Source organism: Syngnathus typhle, linkage group LG21, assembly GCF_033458585.1.
Source record: "Syngnathus typhle isolate RoL2023-S1 ecotype Sweden linkage group LG21, RoL_Styp_1.0, whole genome shotgun sequence".
NCBI lineage: Eukaryota > Metazoa > Chordata > Actinopteri > Syngnathiformes > Syngnathidae > Syngnathus > Syngnathus typhle.
In genome coordinates this window covers 8,299,305-8,314,402 of record NC_083758.1, presented here as the reverse complement: position 1 = coordinate 8,314,402, position 15,098 = coordinate 8,299,305, and the positions used below count along the sequence as shown (strand labels likewise).

The 15,098-nt window shown below is 52.8% G+C and overlaps 3 protein-coding genes and 1 long non-coding RNA gene across 5 annotated transcripts; 1 reads left to right on the top strand and 3 right to left on the bottom strand.

The window, feature by feature from the left end:
- Window positions 1–108: 108 nt before the first annotated feature.
- gnptab (N-acetylglucosamine-1-phosphate transferase subunits alpha and beta) lies at window positions 109–7,780 on the top strand. 2 transcript variants are annotated; one of them, XM_061268460.1, is made up of 22 exons: window positions 109–410; window positions 693–778; window positions 870–989; window positions 1,059–1,109; window positions 1,175–1,377; window positions 1,453–1,517; window positions 1,595–1,729; window positions 2,699–2,860; window positions 2,929–3,108; window positions 3,174–3,344; window positions 3,409–3,532; window positions 3,618–3,821; window positions 3,893–4,001; window positions 4,071–4,773; window positions 4,877–5,076; window positions 5,163–5,382; window positions 5,459–5,572; window positions 5,649–5,734; window positions 5,807–5,905; window positions 5,975–6,142; window positions 6,696–6,786; window positions 7,138–7,780. In XM_061268460.1, exons 1-22 carry the CDS (start codon window positions 249–251, stop codon window positions 7,207–7,209), a joined length of 3,525 nt encoding a protein of 1,174 aa, XP_061124444.1. In that variant the 5' UTR covers window positions 109–248; the 3' UTR covers window positions 7,210–7,780. The 2 variants fall into 2 exon arrangements, with proteins under 2 accessions (XP_061124444.1, XP_061124443.1); XM_061268459.1 differs by having other exon boundaries at window positions 7,098–7,780.
- Window positions 1,250–2,702, bottom strand: LOC133145224 (uncharacterized). The gene is made up of 3 exons (XR_009710866.1): window positions 2,388–2,702; window positions 1,543–2,100; window positions 1,250–1,383 (listed from the first exon to the last, which is right to left on the bottom strand). It is a non-coding gene; the product is annotated as an uncharacterized LOC133145224 (long non-coding RNA).
- Window positions 7,781–7,896: 116 nt separating the features above from the next.
- Window positions 7,897–10,160, bottom strand: LOC133145214 (cholinephosphotransferase 1-like). Its single transcript, XM_061268466.1, has 7 exons — window positions 9,624–10,160; window positions 9,206–9,353; window positions 8,995–9,136; window positions 8,850–8,934; window positions 8,506–8,769; window positions 8,318–8,443; window positions 7,897–8,171 (listed from the first exon to the last, which is right to left on the bottom strand). The coding sequence occupies exons 1-7, from the start codon at window positions 9,861–9,863 to the stop codon at window positions 8,055–8,057; spliced, it is 1,122 nt and encodes a 373-aa protein (XP_061124450.1). The 5' UTR covers window positions 9,864–10,160; the 3' UTR covers window positions 7,897–8,054.
- A 60-nt stretch (window positions 10,161–10,220) lies between these two features.
- On the bottom strand, window positions 10,221–15,026 carry chpt1 (choline phosphotransferase 1). Its single transcript, XM_061268465.1, has 8 exons — window positions 14,610–15,026; window positions 13,548–13,695; window positions 13,337–13,478; window positions 13,191–13,275; window positions 12,983–13,114; window positions 12,763–12,921; window positions 12,565–12,690; window positions 10,221–11,120 (listed from the first exon to the last, which is right to left on the bottom strand). The coding sequence occupies exons 1-8, from the start codon at window positions 14,847–14,849 to the stop codon at window positions 11,004–11,006; spliced, it is 1,149 nt and encodes a 382-aa protein (XP_061124449.1). The 5' UTR covers window positions 14,850–15,026; the 3' UTR covers window positions 10,221–11,003.
- Window positions 15,027–15,098: the final 72 nt, after the last annotated feature.

Below are 15,098 nucleotides of genomic sequence, written 5' to 3'. Positions count from 1 at the left end.
TTTGAATTGCTCTATGATTGTTGCCGCTTGAAGCCAGATCGGGTGGAGGCCAGGTGGGTGAACCACTCCCCGCCGCTGGAGGGCGACAAACTGCGGAAGCGGGGTTCCCGGAACCCCGCCGCCGTCGTCGACGAAGAAGTAACAACACGTATGGCTGTCATGTGCGCCGACGGTCAGCTGACTAATCCCGCTCTCTTGTGATGCCCCGTGGGTTGATTTCGGTGTTTGGACTCGCTCTTGTCGAATGAATGCGGCGCTATGGTTGGCCCAGGAGAGCCATGGTAGTCGTCAACTCGGTGCTGAAGCTTCTTCAGCGGCAGACGTACACCTGTCTGTCCCACCGTTATGGACTCTACCTTTGCTTCGGCGGCATCGTCCTCATGATAGTTTCCGCTTTCCAATTCGGGGAGGTAAGATGCTCCCTTTCGTTAGCAGATGTTAGCTTGGCGTCATGCAGTTCTGAGAAGAACCCGTTCAACATTCGACTGGAGCAGATGGGGTTCTTAAAGTCAGCCTCAAAGCCAAATGAGCTGAAGTGCCGCCATTTGTCAGCTCGACTTTCCTCGTTCTTATTTCGACATGTTTTACAAAGCAAATTCACTTGTCAATATTCACCAATACACTTCTAGAGGAGCTTTCGACACAGAGCAGCGAGCTAAGGAGGAACTCTAAGACTATCATCAATATTTCAGGTGGTGGTGGAGTGGAGCCGAGACCAGTACCATGTGCTTTTTGACTCCTACAGAGACAACTTGGGCGGCAAGTCATTTCAAAGCCGGTGAGCACGGTTGGCTTTCTCCAGCCTCAAATCCGCACATGACTTTGCTCGTCGTGTCTGATGCCTGCGCTTGGTTTGTCTTCTCTTCCAGGCTCTGCCTACCCATGCCCATCGACGTGGTGTACACGTGGGTGAATGGCACCGACGTGGCTCTGCTGAGGCAACTTCAAGCCGTGAGAGAGCAACTGGCAGAGGAACAGAGAGTCCTGAGGTAGCCCAACAGACAGCGCTTGAGTCAAGGTGCCGCTGTGCCGCTATTATGTGTTTATTATCCACATAGAGAACATCTGGGGAAGAATTCAAGTGAGACGACAGAAGAACCGAAAGTCAGGTAATACTCCATGTCCCGATACTTTGACAAAAGTTCCTGACCGCTGCGGCGCCACACTCCTCCAGGGCCAAAGCGGAATGCTTGCTGTCCCACTGCATCATGGCGCCCATGCTGGCGTTGGAACCCGCCCTGCCGGCCAACGGCACGCTACGGGAGTTGCCGGCGCTCTCGCCGGCGCTGGCGGCCGCCAAGGAGCTGCTGCAGCTCCGCAGGCCCGTTCACCCGTCCACCGCCGCCTCCGTGCTGGTCTTCAATTCCCAGGCAGACGGTGGGTCTGAAAAATAGCCCGCCTGATGATGAGATAAATAAATGGATGTGGAATCTCCCCCCCCCCTTCTCTCAGCTGAGAACGCCTACGTAGAAGCGTTCAAGGAAGACAAGAAATTCTCCGTGTCCCGATGTTACCTAGTGAGTTTTATTTTAACGTCCTCACCTGAGCTTTTCGAGGAAGTCGCATTTCCGTCACCACGTCCTGTTTTCCGCAGACCACGGATAAAGAGGCTCCGGGTCTGATTCGCATGCAGACGCTGGCCTACCTCAGCGGCTTCCCGCCCACCTTCAAGGAAACGGAGCAGCTGCGAACCAAGCTGCCCGCGTTTGTCACCGACAAGATAAAACAGGTCAAAAGTTCAAATGGATAGAACATTTGGTTTCAAATCAGCGGCTGGCCAAATAGGGCTAAGGGTTAAGCCGTTGAAAACAAGCAGCAGGGGGCAGCGTTGCACTCTTTCCGCCATCTCCTCTTGCCGCTGTCCAACGACGAGCTTCCCGCGGTCCAGTTTTACACCACGGCGGGCGCGTTAACGTACGCTGGCGTGTGCGTAACGTGACTCTTTCCATACATTACAAGAATGCGGCTCCGAGGCAGGGCTATTCCGAGACGGTGCCATCATCCTTGAAGGGGAGGCTGGAAGCTTATATGGCTAGATCAGCGCGCGTCACGTCCATTTCAACCACAAGGGGGCGCTGTGTGGTGTGGCCAGGCCCCATTCTGCGAAAAGCAGTGTTGTGATTCCGTATTATTAATAGCTGATGTTGCAACCAGCACCACAACCCCAACACTCTCCTTTTGACGCTAGCATGTGGCATATTTATACTTTGGAACGTTTGTATACCGCGCGCGAGTCAAACTCTTGACACTGGCCGGCGATGAAAGGCGTCTTTGTGAGGCCGCCACGCTCGATGTTTGTATACACGCGAGAGCATTATCAGCTCGACCATAATAGAGATGCAACGCGATCCGGGCCGGCCGCTCCGTAAGACCCCAGTAATCCTCACCTAAAGGCAGCGAGAGGAGGCGGCGGCGGCGCGCCAGCTCATGTGAGACGCTCGATGATGGAGTGAGGCGGCGAGCAAACGCTTTCCCGGGAAGCTTAGATTTGGAAGGCTCTCGGTGGCGCCCCTCACACACACACACACGGTTTATCTGCAAAGTATGTGGTGGTGATGACATCACAGAATTTTCCAAACTCAATCCATTTGCTGGTTAAATTTAGCAAACGAGCTTTTCATTACGGCGCCATGTTGAATGTCACTTTGGATTCAAAGAATTGGAGGTCCAACCGTCTGTCAAATTTTACGTTCCTCAGTTTGAGCTGTATTCGGAGGCCAGCATCGCTCTGCTTCACCTCAAAGGCCCGCAAGACTTCACCGACCTCATGCAAAAGTCCAAGAAGAACCTGACGCTGGATGGGAAGGAGCTGACCATTAGCCCCGCCTATCTCTTCTGGGACCTGAGTGCCATCTCGCAGGTAATGACTGGAGTCTGGCCGCCTCGCTTTACAAAAAAAAACAAAGGTGATGTTCACCAATAATATAGTCCAAGCAGGACGAGGACGTCTCGGCCAGCCGCTTCGAGGACAACGAGGAGCTGCGCTACTCCCTGCGCTCCGTGGAGAAACACGCGCCCTGGGTGCGACACGTCTTTGTGGTCACCAACGGGCAGATTCCCTCCTGGCTCAACCTGGACAACCCTCGGGTTTCCGTCGTCACGCATCAGGTAGCGCCCCCCCCCCGTCGCCTGGAGGGCTCCAACAAACCAAAAGGGTTTCCCGTGAACGGCAGGAGCTGTTCTTGAACCGCAGCCACCTCCCCACCTTCAGCTCGCCCGCCATCGAGAGTCACATCCACCGCATCCCGGGACTCTCGCAGAAGTTCATTTACCTCAACGACGACGTGATGTTTGGCAAAGACGTCTGGCCGGACGACTTCTACAGCCATTCCAAAGGACAGAAGGTACCGCCAGTCGTGGTCACCGCTAATATATGACTCGTAAGCTCGGGTTCCCCCTTCCGTGCAGGTGTATCTCACCTGGCCCGTTCCAAATTGCGCGGAGGGCTGCCCGGGATCCTGGATCAAGGACGGCTATTGTGACAAGGCGTGCAACAACTCGGCCTGCGACTGGGACGGAGGCGACTGCGCTGGTGAAGATGCACTGGAGGCTCGGCTTGGAACATTTCTGGACATTTCCGTGGAAATGAGAAATTGTGTTTTTTTTTTTTCTGTCAGCTGCCGCAGGGAGCAGCAGGTTCCCTGTCGGCGTCCCCGGTGAAGTCGGCGGGCATTTGTGGCAGTTCGCCGGCGGTCAACTGGGCCTGGCCGCAACCTCGTACTGTAACCAAGGTTGCGCCACCTCCTGGCTGGCGGACAAATTCTGCGACCAAGCCTGCAACGTGCTCTCCTGCGGCTTCGATGTGGGCGACTGCGGCACAGGTGACCGACCCTTCGGGCCAATAGGAGCGCTTCTGCTTCAATCGCTGATCCACTGCGCGTTTACGCCGCAGAGCATTTTGGAGAGCTGCACCGCGTCACTCTGCTGAGTCACCAGAATGCGTACGTCCTCCCGGTCGGAGAGATCCGACCTTATTTCAGCTTCGACGGACTGGCGCACAGGTAAGGTTCTGACAAATTGACACTAGCTTCCCATGAGAAATGGAATTGGACTTTTTGTCTCCTCCAAAGGGTCTCGGAGGCCCACGTGAGCGACAACCCGACGGTGCGTCACACCTCCGTGGCCAACAAGTGGAAGAGCATCCACCTTCTGCTCCACCCCGGCCACAACGCCAGCACGCTCCATTACAACGTCACCTTCCAAAGAGAGGACAGCACGGCGTTTACCAAGATCTTCAGCGTGGCTGTGGACACGCGTCAGATTCCGCCGCTCAACAGGACACAGAGCGGCAGGGAAAGCTCCAGCCAGAAGCCCTCGGTGATGACGGAAGCGCCCTTTGTCTTCTCTGACGTACCGGAAGACAAGAGGGCTCCCAAGGTCCGGAAGAAGCAAGCGGAAGAACTGGTGGCCGTCGTAGACGTTCCGGCTCTCAACGAGTCGCTCTTGCCGGCTCCCGTGCGCAGGGAGCTTCAGAAGCTGGATGAGAAACTCCTCCAAGGAGACATCACACTGAAAGGTTACAACCTCACCAAGGCTCAGCTGCTAAGCACCCAGCAGGAGGAACGTGACGGAGACAAGCTTGACCTTCCTATTCTGACGGAGAGGCCCAAAACCTCCAAGCTCCTGAGCCACATTACCCAATTAAAGAGCACCGAATGGCAAGTGCAGCCCCATCAACTTTCTGCGGTGGGGAGGAAGCTCCAACACTTTGTCCCGGCTGACAGAGGCTTCCTCCCATGGGAGAAGCAGAAGTACTTCCAAGACCTGCTGGAGGTGAGCTCAGAAAAAAATCATCCTGCTAGGATCAAGTTGGCGGCCCTGATTTCGGGATCGATGGTCCTGAAACTCTCGGGATTGGTGTCTTTGTTTTCAACAGGAAGAAGAGCGCCTGCAGAGGGCGCTGACGTATGACACGGACGGCGGCGCCGGCGGACGCAAGTTGCGCGACACCTTTGCCGACTCGCTGCGCCACGTCAACAAGCTTCTCAACCGCCAGTTTGGCTTTGCGTCTCGCAAGGTCCCCGCGCACATGCCGCATATGATTGATCGGCTGGTCATGCAGGAGCTGCAGGACACGTGAGCGACCCGGCCGAATCGCTCGACTCCAAAGCGAAGCGGGGCGAGTCTCGTGACGGGCGCCTCTTAATTCCCCCCCCCCGCAGATTCCCAGACGACTTTGACAAGACGTCGGCTCACCGTGTGCGCCACCCGGACGACATGCAGTTTGCCTTCTCCTACTTCTACTTCTTGATGAGCACCCAGCAACAGCTCAACGTCTCCGAGGTGTTTGACGAGGTGGACACCGACCACTCCGGCGTCCTGTCCGATCGCGAGATCCGCACTCTGGCAGCCAGGATTCACGAGCTCCCCCTCAGCCTGTTGGTCGGTCTGCTAAACTTTTCATTGATCATATTCCTTTGAGAGATCGATCGAAGAAGACGCATTGTTTCTCGTCCAGGACCTTACGAGCTTGGAGCAGATGTTGATCAACTGCTCCAAGACACTCCCGAAGAACCTGAGCCAGCTCCACCTGGTGAACCCTACCCAGGAGGCCTACTACGACCACAGCATGGTGAACGGCCAGCTCAAAGCGCCTACGCAAGCTCCATTTGGCGCTTTTGAGTCACACGATGGATTTTGTTTTCCAGCCGCCCGTCACCAAAGGTCTCATCGTCCACTGCACGCCCATCACGGATCGCATTCGCAAAGCCTTCGTGGACCAGAACAAGTACAAGTGAGTAGCAACACCGGCACGTTCAAAATCCTCCCTCGCCGGCTTTTAAGACGTCGAGCGCTCCTCGCGCAGGTTTGAGATCAAGGGCGAGGAGGACATTGCCTTCAAGATGGTCCGCACCAACGTGTCGCACGTGGTGGGCCAGCTGGACGACATCAGGAAGAATCCCAGGTGGCGACGGTCTCCGTGAGGATTTCCCGTCGATGTCCCTCGCTAACACACTGGGCTTTGCCCCCGCAGGAAGTTCATCTGTCTGAACGACAACATCGAGCACACCCACAAGGACGCCGCCACCGTGAAGGCCGTGCTGAGGGACTTCTACGACTCCATGTTCCCGCTGCCGTCCCAGTTTGAGCTGCCCAGGGAGTACCGCAACCGCTTCCTTCACATGGACGAGCTCCACGAATGGTAGGTCCTTTCCGCCACTTGATTAGGAACTGAAGAGAAGCGAGTGAATTCATAAATATGTGGGGTGTCTGTGAAAATCGGGTGAGACGTTTAGAATGGGGGGGTGCAGTGTCCATGTTGTGATAATTCAAAGCGTAGCAAGGACGTCAAACACGGGCGTGAACGGCGTGGCCGTGAAAGCAAGAAGCTTTCCTTGGCGGAGGTAACGAATACGTCTCTCAGCGCGCGGCAGCTGCTAAATAATGGCAGAACCTCGCAAGCAGCCGGGTGGCTGTCAGTGTTGCCAGCTTGTCACCATGGGGATCCTGATAGAGGGAGGGAGGGCGAGCGGGCGTCCAAAGACGGGGTCAATGTCAGGCCTCACACAGAGACTTTAAAATTAGACGAGCCCCCTCAGATGGAAGTGGTAAGCTGAGCCTTTCATCACCTCCCTGAGTTTCTGTTGAGCAAAGTGCTGCCACCCACGGCTGGATGCCTCCCTATTGCATCACCGGCTTTTGTTCATTGCTCGCATGTCCGTTAACACGGCCCCCCCCCTCCCTCCTGCTCCCAGGCGAGTCTACCGGGACAAGCTGAAGTTCTGGACCCACTGTGTCCTCGTGGCGCTGGTGGCCTTCACCGTCATGTCCTTCTTCGCCGAACAGGTCAGTGTCTCCCGCGTCTTCCCGTTGCCGTGATTCGGCCACCCAAATTCCCAAGCCGCCGGCTCATCCGTCTCATGTGTGGCGAGCCGTGCCAGGACCTGACTGGGCTGAAACCAAAGACAACCCCTCCCCTTTGGGAAGACTCCACAGAGAGTCAGTGGCCTTGCGCGGTTCGCACCCATTTTGTGGCTAAAAAAGACGGAAAGCAAGCCGGGTTTTGACGCTGACCCTAAGCCATCCCCGCCGCTTAGCGCTAGCCATCCTTTAGCGAGCAGAACGCTTGATATCTTGGTCAAAACACATTTCTCCAGTGTCACCATGGTCTCCTGGCGTACTTCCATTTTCTCACAGCTGGTCCACTTAAAGCGCAAGCTATTCTCCCGTCGCCCAATGGCCAAGCACGACAACCCCGAGAGAGTTTGAACCAGGAAGTCTTCGTACTCTGAGGATCCGTATGGATTTTTTTTCTTTCACTATTTTGCACTCCTGAGGCTCTCTATTTCAAATTTTTTTCCCCGAGGCCGTGAATACGACCACAGACTGACGCGGGTTCCCCAAGCGCTGGTTTCTTTTGCGTCAGGAACTGTTGGACATTTTGCTACTCGGTACGTTTTAATGAAATCAAGGAGTCGTCCATTTCCAATCATGTCTTCGACAATATGGGACCTACAAGTGCCTTCTTTGTTCCTTTTACAAATGTTTTGTCAAGATGTCGTCTACTATTGTGTGTGTGTGCGCGTTTAGGACTCAGCGGGCCTTTCTTAAATGTGTGTTTGTCAGTTGCGGCAGCTTCCTTCTCGCTCGCGCGTGTGTCCCCGTGGGACTCGGCGGACTCGCTCCAATGTCTGAAATTCAGACCCATCGGCCCTTAACTTATTTTTGAGATTGTGGCGTTGCCGTGGAGACTGAGCGCTTCATCCTGTATGTCGCCGCCCTTTACGAGTCGCTTGCTACGGTTCCCCCGACTGAAATAAAATGTGTTTCCGGACATGTCCATCGCTCTCTTCTGCTGTTTCCAAAAAGCACCACGACAAGAGAAATGCATGAAAAATGGTTCCGATAAAAGGGAAGCGTCCGTATTGCGGTGATCGGTAGAAAGCGGGGACAAAGTTGTTTGGGTTTTCAATCTTCATAATCACTCACTGATGGATCACATTCATTGTATTGACCAGTTTAAAAAGTCGTTTGAGAAGAACTTTTTCCAGATGTTTTGTCTTTGGGCAAGTTCGTCGTCTGCTTTCAGGAGCGGGGAAGGGTCCGCCTCGCCGTCAGTCGCGGTGGGCGGAGTCGGGCGGCGTGATGCTGAAGACGCGCATGCCCAAGTGGCCGGCGATCTGACGGCACACCCCCGTGAAGTAGCGCGTCAGGTCCGCCAAGGAGAGCACCTGAAGAGTTGATAGTTGTTAGAACAAGTAGGTTCTCGCTAACGCTACTTTTGATGACAATAGGAATGAACGAAGGCGAGAACGTTTGTCCCACTCTGAAGCTTCGACAGGGCTCCCTCCGTTTTGACAAATTCTGAAGTACTGACCGTGGCGATCCAGAGGACCACGTACTCGTCGACGAAGCTGTCGAAGAGCTGGTTGAGGAAGAGGAGGCCCGGGCCGACGAAGGCCGTGTCCGGCAGGTGAAGTTCGCTCTTGGTTATGTGCGCCACCTGCTTGGAGCAAAAACTTTGTCGACGTTCCACACGGCGCAGGAGTGTCGAGAGCAACCCACCACAAGCTTGTTGGAGAGCTTGGCGATGACCATGCCGAAGGCGAGCAAGTAGAAGCAGGGGTGGTGCTCAAACAGCTGACTAGGCGACTTCTTGAAGATGATGAAGGCCAGCGTGAGGATGAGGCCTATGTGCAAGCCGGGAGTCAAACCTTTACCCGCACCGCCGTTGAGAATGACGTGGAAGTTGTTGTGGCAGGAGTAGAGGCCCCCGCCGATGATGCCCATGACGGGGAAGACGTAGAGTTGCAGTCCAATGAGGGGCAGCTTGAAAAAACAAGACACCGATTGAAGAGCCGCAAGTGGACAACCCCCATGCTGCTGAAGGAGCCGGCGGTTCAAGTTACCGTGGTTTGCCAAAGGCTCACCCCACCAAAGGCGGACATCAGGTACATGACAATGATGGCAAACTGCACCTCGGTCACATCCACCCTGCCCAGGAGACAAAGCGGCTGAGAAGGACGAGCGCAAGGGGAGGGTGGACTCACTCACAGGCCAAAGCGAACAGTCCCTGAAACGTAGGTCTGCCAGTGGGCGCAGAAGAACATGAACATCCCGATGAAGCCGCAGAAGAATGTCCAGTGCGGGTATCGGCCGATGCCGCAGGAGATGCACGTGCCCACGGCGACAAACACTGCAGCAAGATAACGCAAGACCTCAGCAACAACACCGCGGGGAGCCTCGAGGCCGGATCGAGGAGCACCTGTGGAGACGGCGTCGCAGCCGTGGTCAAAATGCTCGTCCAGGGCCGATTCCACGTTGGTCCTGCGGGCCTGCTTGCCGTCGATGGCGTCCAGAGACTGGTACACGAAGAGACCCAGAGCACTCAGGACGAAAGCCCATGCTGGAGCCTGTAGGTAAGATTCCATTGACCAAAAATACACTTTGTTCATGCGCGTAAACGGATAAAACACTTTGAGGGAGTAGTCGAGAGATCGTTTCTCGACAAATTGAATCGAGTGTATTTAACAAGGGAAACGGGTAGGACTGGAGTTTGTTGGGATCAATAAAAGGGCCATTGGTGGTGGTGTGACATCCACGGGATTTTAAATACAAGTTTTAACGCAGAACTACCAAGAGCGCTCCATTAATAAACTTTGTCCAAGGTCGCCTCGACTCACCTCCTCCGTGGCCGTGGGGCAAAAAAAGACGAGCAGGAGCGTGGAGGCGATGTTGACCAACAGGCCCGCCATACTGAGCGCGTTGGGGGCCACCCACATAGGGATTTGCCGGACCAGCCAGTTCCAGTAGATCTGACACGGCGGCTCCAGCAAAGAGCGACCCGAGGGACTGTACCTGTACACCTCCAGCTGCTTGAGCTGCGCGCTTGACAGCGGCGCCGAACACAGAAAGTAGGCCATCGTTTCTCCTTAAAAATGACAAATCTTTGAAGCAACACAATCAAAGCTACTGGCTGCTGGCCTTCCTTCCGTAAGTGGGGGAGAAGAGGCGTCAAGAAGTGTTGCACCTAAAACTTGACAAGTCTCTGCTTGTCTTCTATGACAACCTTCGTGTCCATCGTTTACTTGTCAATCAGGTGCAGGGGCGCGCCGCATTGCGTAAGTTCATAGATGATGATCCCCCCTATAATCAGGGAGACTCGGCAAGCAGCATTGACGACAGGAATGCTTTTCAAGTGCCATTATCATAGCGCCGCACTCAGCCCATGTTGCGCAATGTGTTTATCACTCTATTTTACGAGCTCATGACAAGAGGAATGCATGAAAAATAGTTTCTTTATTACAAACTCCTACACACAAATTCTTGTTAGTAAAAATTTGCCATCCAGTTGTATTAGTGAGCAGTGAAAAATGGCGGTCGTACATTTCAAAACAAGGACATTTTCCAGAGTAGAAAACGGAACCTAAAAATATGAAAGCGCTACCACAGAAGAAGGAATCCCATCAACCTGAATAAGCACATCCGATTCGCTGGAGGAGAAATGTGTCAATCCGATGAAAGGGAAGCTTCTCTATTGCAGTTGTCAGTGGAAAACACATAGAAAGTTTTGGTTTGCAATATTCACAATTATTATTATTTTTTGTAATTACAAGAAAATGAATTAAGGCGAATTGTATACAATCACAACATTCATTATTAGCCCTTAAGGGAGAAGAAGTCAGAAAGCAGAACAAATGGCGATGACATGAAAACGCGTTAAGTAGCCCGCTGACCAAAACACCTCATCGGAAATCTTTTTTTTTTTTTTTAATCCTCATTTAATCCACCCCGATTGATCGCATTTAGTCACAATCACTGTATTGACCGATTTAAAAAAATGTTAAAAAAAAAAAAACTTTGGTATTTCAGATGTTTGTTTTTGAGCATTTTTTTTAACTTTGGGCAAGTTTTTATTTGATTTCTTTTTTTTTTTTTTAGGCAGAGGTGATCACTCGGTCAAGGCTTGAGGTGCGGGGTCTCTTCTCGATGTCATCGTCGTCTGCTTTCAGGAGCGGGGAGCGGTCCGCGTCGCCCTCCGCCTCCTCCCGCCGGGCAAGCCGTCAGTCGCGGTGGGCGGGGCCGGGCGGCGTGATGCTGAAGACGCGGATGCGCAAGTGGCCGGCGATCTGGTGGCACACCCCCGTGCAGTAGCGCGTCAGGTCCACCAGGGAGAGCACCTGAGGAGCGATTAGTTGGCGTTAGAACAGGGGTGGGCAAACTACGGCCCGCGGGCCACATCCGGCCCACGGGACCGTTTAATCCGGCCCGCCAACCCTGAACAAATTGTATTATTAAACTTTTTTTTTTTGGTCATTTTGCCTGCAATGACTGCGTTTTCCCAGTAGATGGCGAAGCGCTCGCCTGCGCATTTATTACCGGAAGCCGTGTCAGAAAGCTCGGTGCACACTCACAAGTGCGTGTACGTACATGGCGCACTCGCGCTCTATTTGTATCAGTCCCGAATTTAGAGCGTGGGCTGTGACGACAGCATTCTTATAATTCGCGCACTGAGCTTTCAGATGCAGTTTTGCGCTAAAGCCACCCACAAACCTTCCCCTGGAATCCTTCCATTAAAATGAGTGGCCCGAAAAAAAGAAGTGAGTGCCGAATGTTAAAAAAGAGTGGCCAATTTGGCTCGACGGACGCGACGTGACGTTCAGCCACATGAACGTCAACATCAACCCGTCACAGATCAAGGTAAACGGACCAACACCTCGGATCTCGCCTAAGAATTGCCACAACAAATTTTACTCCAGACTATGACGCACTAGCAAAAAAGGGAGACCAACAACACTGTTCCCACTGAAAATGAACGGGAGGCTCTCAAGTTTATTGTAAAAAAATGCATTTTGAATATGATTTGTACACATAGCAGGGATTGAAACTAGCGACCATTCTCATTTTCAAACAATGCAGGATGCTCAAGGACATTGATGCACCACCTATTTGCGACTAATCTTAACCTGTAAAGTTCTTAAGGCTTACTTTAAGGAGGTGTTTCCCGTTTCCTCACCTCTGTTACCAGGTGTTTGCGAGTTAAAACTCTGCTCTGATTTTCAGATACCCCTCACCTTGTTGCTGTTTTGATTACTTTATTTGGATGTATGCTTTCACCGATTCTTCAATATGATATATTTGGTCAGAATGTTTGCCGTTTGATGTGATCTCATAAGATAAACATCTTTCATTAATCTGACCTGCAGGCACTGAAGTGATGGAGATTGTTATTCATAATAACAGTGTCGTATTTTATGAGAATCACTGATAGCAGTTTTTTAGTGAATTATTTTATTTTTTTAATGCTGTTAATAAATGCATTTGTTTTCAAAAAAATTGTTTGGAATATCCATGCTTTACTACCTACTAAAGGCCAAGATCTTTTATGCAATGACCTTTACAGGTCGCTTATATGACTTCACACAACGCCTACGTCCATCTGCTCCTTGTCCGGCCCTCCGGTCCAAATTTAGAACCCAGTTCGGCCCGCGAGTCCAAAAGTTTGCCCACCCCTGCGTTAGAACAAGTAGGTTCTCACCAACCTGTTTCAGTACAATCGGTTGATTACGACACGAATGAATGAACGTGAGATTCTAATCCTCAAGCGCAAGACAAGGAACTGACCGTGGCGATCCAGAGGACGACGTACTCGTCGACGAAGCTGTTGAAGTACTGGTTGAGGAAGAGCAGGCCCGGGCCGATGAAGGCCGTGTCCGGCAGGTGGAGCTCGCTCTTGGTCATGTGCGCCACCTGCGTCGAGCAAAAACCCTTTGTCGACATTCCGCACGGCGTAGGAAAGTGGACATTTCAAGAGCAACCCACCACAAGCTTGTTGGAGATCTTGGCGATGACCATGCCGAAGGCGAGAAGGTAGAGGCAGGGGTGGTGCTCAAATAGCTGACTGGATGACTTCTTGAAGATGATGAAGGCCAGCGTGAGGATGAGGCCGATGTGCAAGCCGGGACTCAGCACGCTGGTGTCCTGCGCAGCGTCAACGCTTATATGGCGCCGCCACATCACGACGCTATTCGCCAGGGCTTACCGCCACAGTGGAGCCATTTTTACCCACGCCGCCATTGAGAATGACGTGGAAGTAGTTGTGGCAGGAGTAGACGGCCCCGCCGATGATGCCCATGATGGGGAAGACGTAGAGTTGCAGTCCGATGAGGGGCAGCTTGAAAAACAAGACACAGACTGAAGAGCCGCAAGTGGACAACCGCCATGCTGCGGAAGGAGCCGGTTAAAGTTACCGTGGTTTGCCAAAGGCTCACCCCACCAAAGGCGGACATCAGGTACATGACGATGATGGCCAACTGCACCTCGGTCACATCCACCCTGCCCAGGAGACAAAGCGGTTGAGGAGGAGGACAAGCGCCCAAATCGGGGGAGGACTCACAGGCCAAAGCGAAGAGTTCCTGAAACGTAGGTCTGCCAGTGGGCGCAGAAGAACATGAACATCCCGATGAAGCCGCAGAAGAATATCCAGTGGGGGTAGTGGCCGATCCCGCAGGAGATGCACGTGCCCACGGCGACAAACACTGCAGCAAGATGACGCAAGACCTCAGCAACGACATTACGGGGAGCTTCCAGGCTGGATTACGGAGCACCTGTGGAGACGGCGTCGCAGCCGTGGTCAAAGAGCTCGCCGAGGGCCGAGCTGCTGTTGGTCCGGCGGGCCTGCTTGCCGTCGATGGCGTCCAGAGACTGGTACACGAAGAGACCCAGTGCACTCAGGATGAAAGCCCACGCTGGAGCCTGAAGGTAAGATTCCATTGACCAAATACACTTCAATTCATTTACGGAGCCTTGACAAAGTGCATTTTTTTTGTGAATGAATTTCTTGCAATCTGGAAAACATGAAACTCCAAAGTGTGCTTTCATCTGAACAACTTTTTATCTTTGGGGTTTCAGATAAAAAGCCATTTGGAGGTGCATGCTTTTTTTTTTAGCAATACAGAAACATGTGTTTAACATGAGATCCTCAGAGTGTTTGTTGCTTAATGAGTGAATAATCAATGCAGATAAGTGTGCAATCAGATCAAATGTGGACTTTGAGTGAGTAGTAAGAAACGTAATTAGCACTAAAAGCAGGGTGAACTGGTCCAGCGCGTGTCGTTGATCCAGGAGTAAAGGTGACGCCAGATTAGGGGCGTCAGCACGGACGATGACGTCACTCGACGTGTCATTTAGCAACTAGGCTAACTTTATGCTAAAGTGCCTCGCTTGTTGGGATCAACAACAGGGGCGGCAACGTCCTCCGCATTGTCGTGTTTTGACATCCGCACCCCGGCGTCCCACAAGCGAGATAGGCGGACACCCGCAAAAATGAACCGCACACTCATGACGGATCATCGATCCAGACAAATAGATGTGATTGAGCTCCAACCACCGATCAATTAACAAGGAAGCACGAAAGGCTCGTTTGAGACTTGTTTCCACGTAACAGTGACTAAATCCCCTCATTAAACACAAACAGAAGGGATTTTAAATTCTATTTTTAACGCCGAATTTCCAGTTGCACTCTGTTATTACTGTTAATAAAGTCTCGCTATGAGTTTATTCGATCCGTTCATTTAAATAGTCGAATTCACATTGATTTGCTCAATGCAAGGACTTGGTTCCGCGAGCGGGTGTCTGCAGAAACTTTGTCCAAGGTCGCCTTAACTCACCTCCTCCGTGGCCGTGGGGCAATAAAGCACGAGCAGAAGCGTGGAGACAATGTTGACCAACAGGCCCACGATAGTGAGCGTGTTCGGGGCCACCCACGTCGGGATTTGCTGGACGAGCCAGTTCCAATAGATCTGACACGGCGGCTCCACCAAGGAGCGACCCGAGGCGCTGTACTTGTGCTCCTCCAGCCGCTTGAGCTGCGCGCTTGACAGCGGCTCCGGCCACAGAAAGTGGGCCATCGTTTCTCCTTGAAATGGATCGTGACGAGATCCCGCAGGCTCTCAGGGAAAGAGGCTCAGACTCGGCTACCTTCTCGCGGCCAAGTCCAAAACATTGCAGTGCATTTGGCCTGTGGAGGAAGGAGAATGTGCCTAGGCCATTTGTAAGGCGGAACCTTGAGCGGGTGATGACGTTTCGGACAGGTTTGAGGGAAGGACCGGAAGTGGGAGTTTGGCAAGGGGCCACACTTCCGCTACAACGACAAGTTT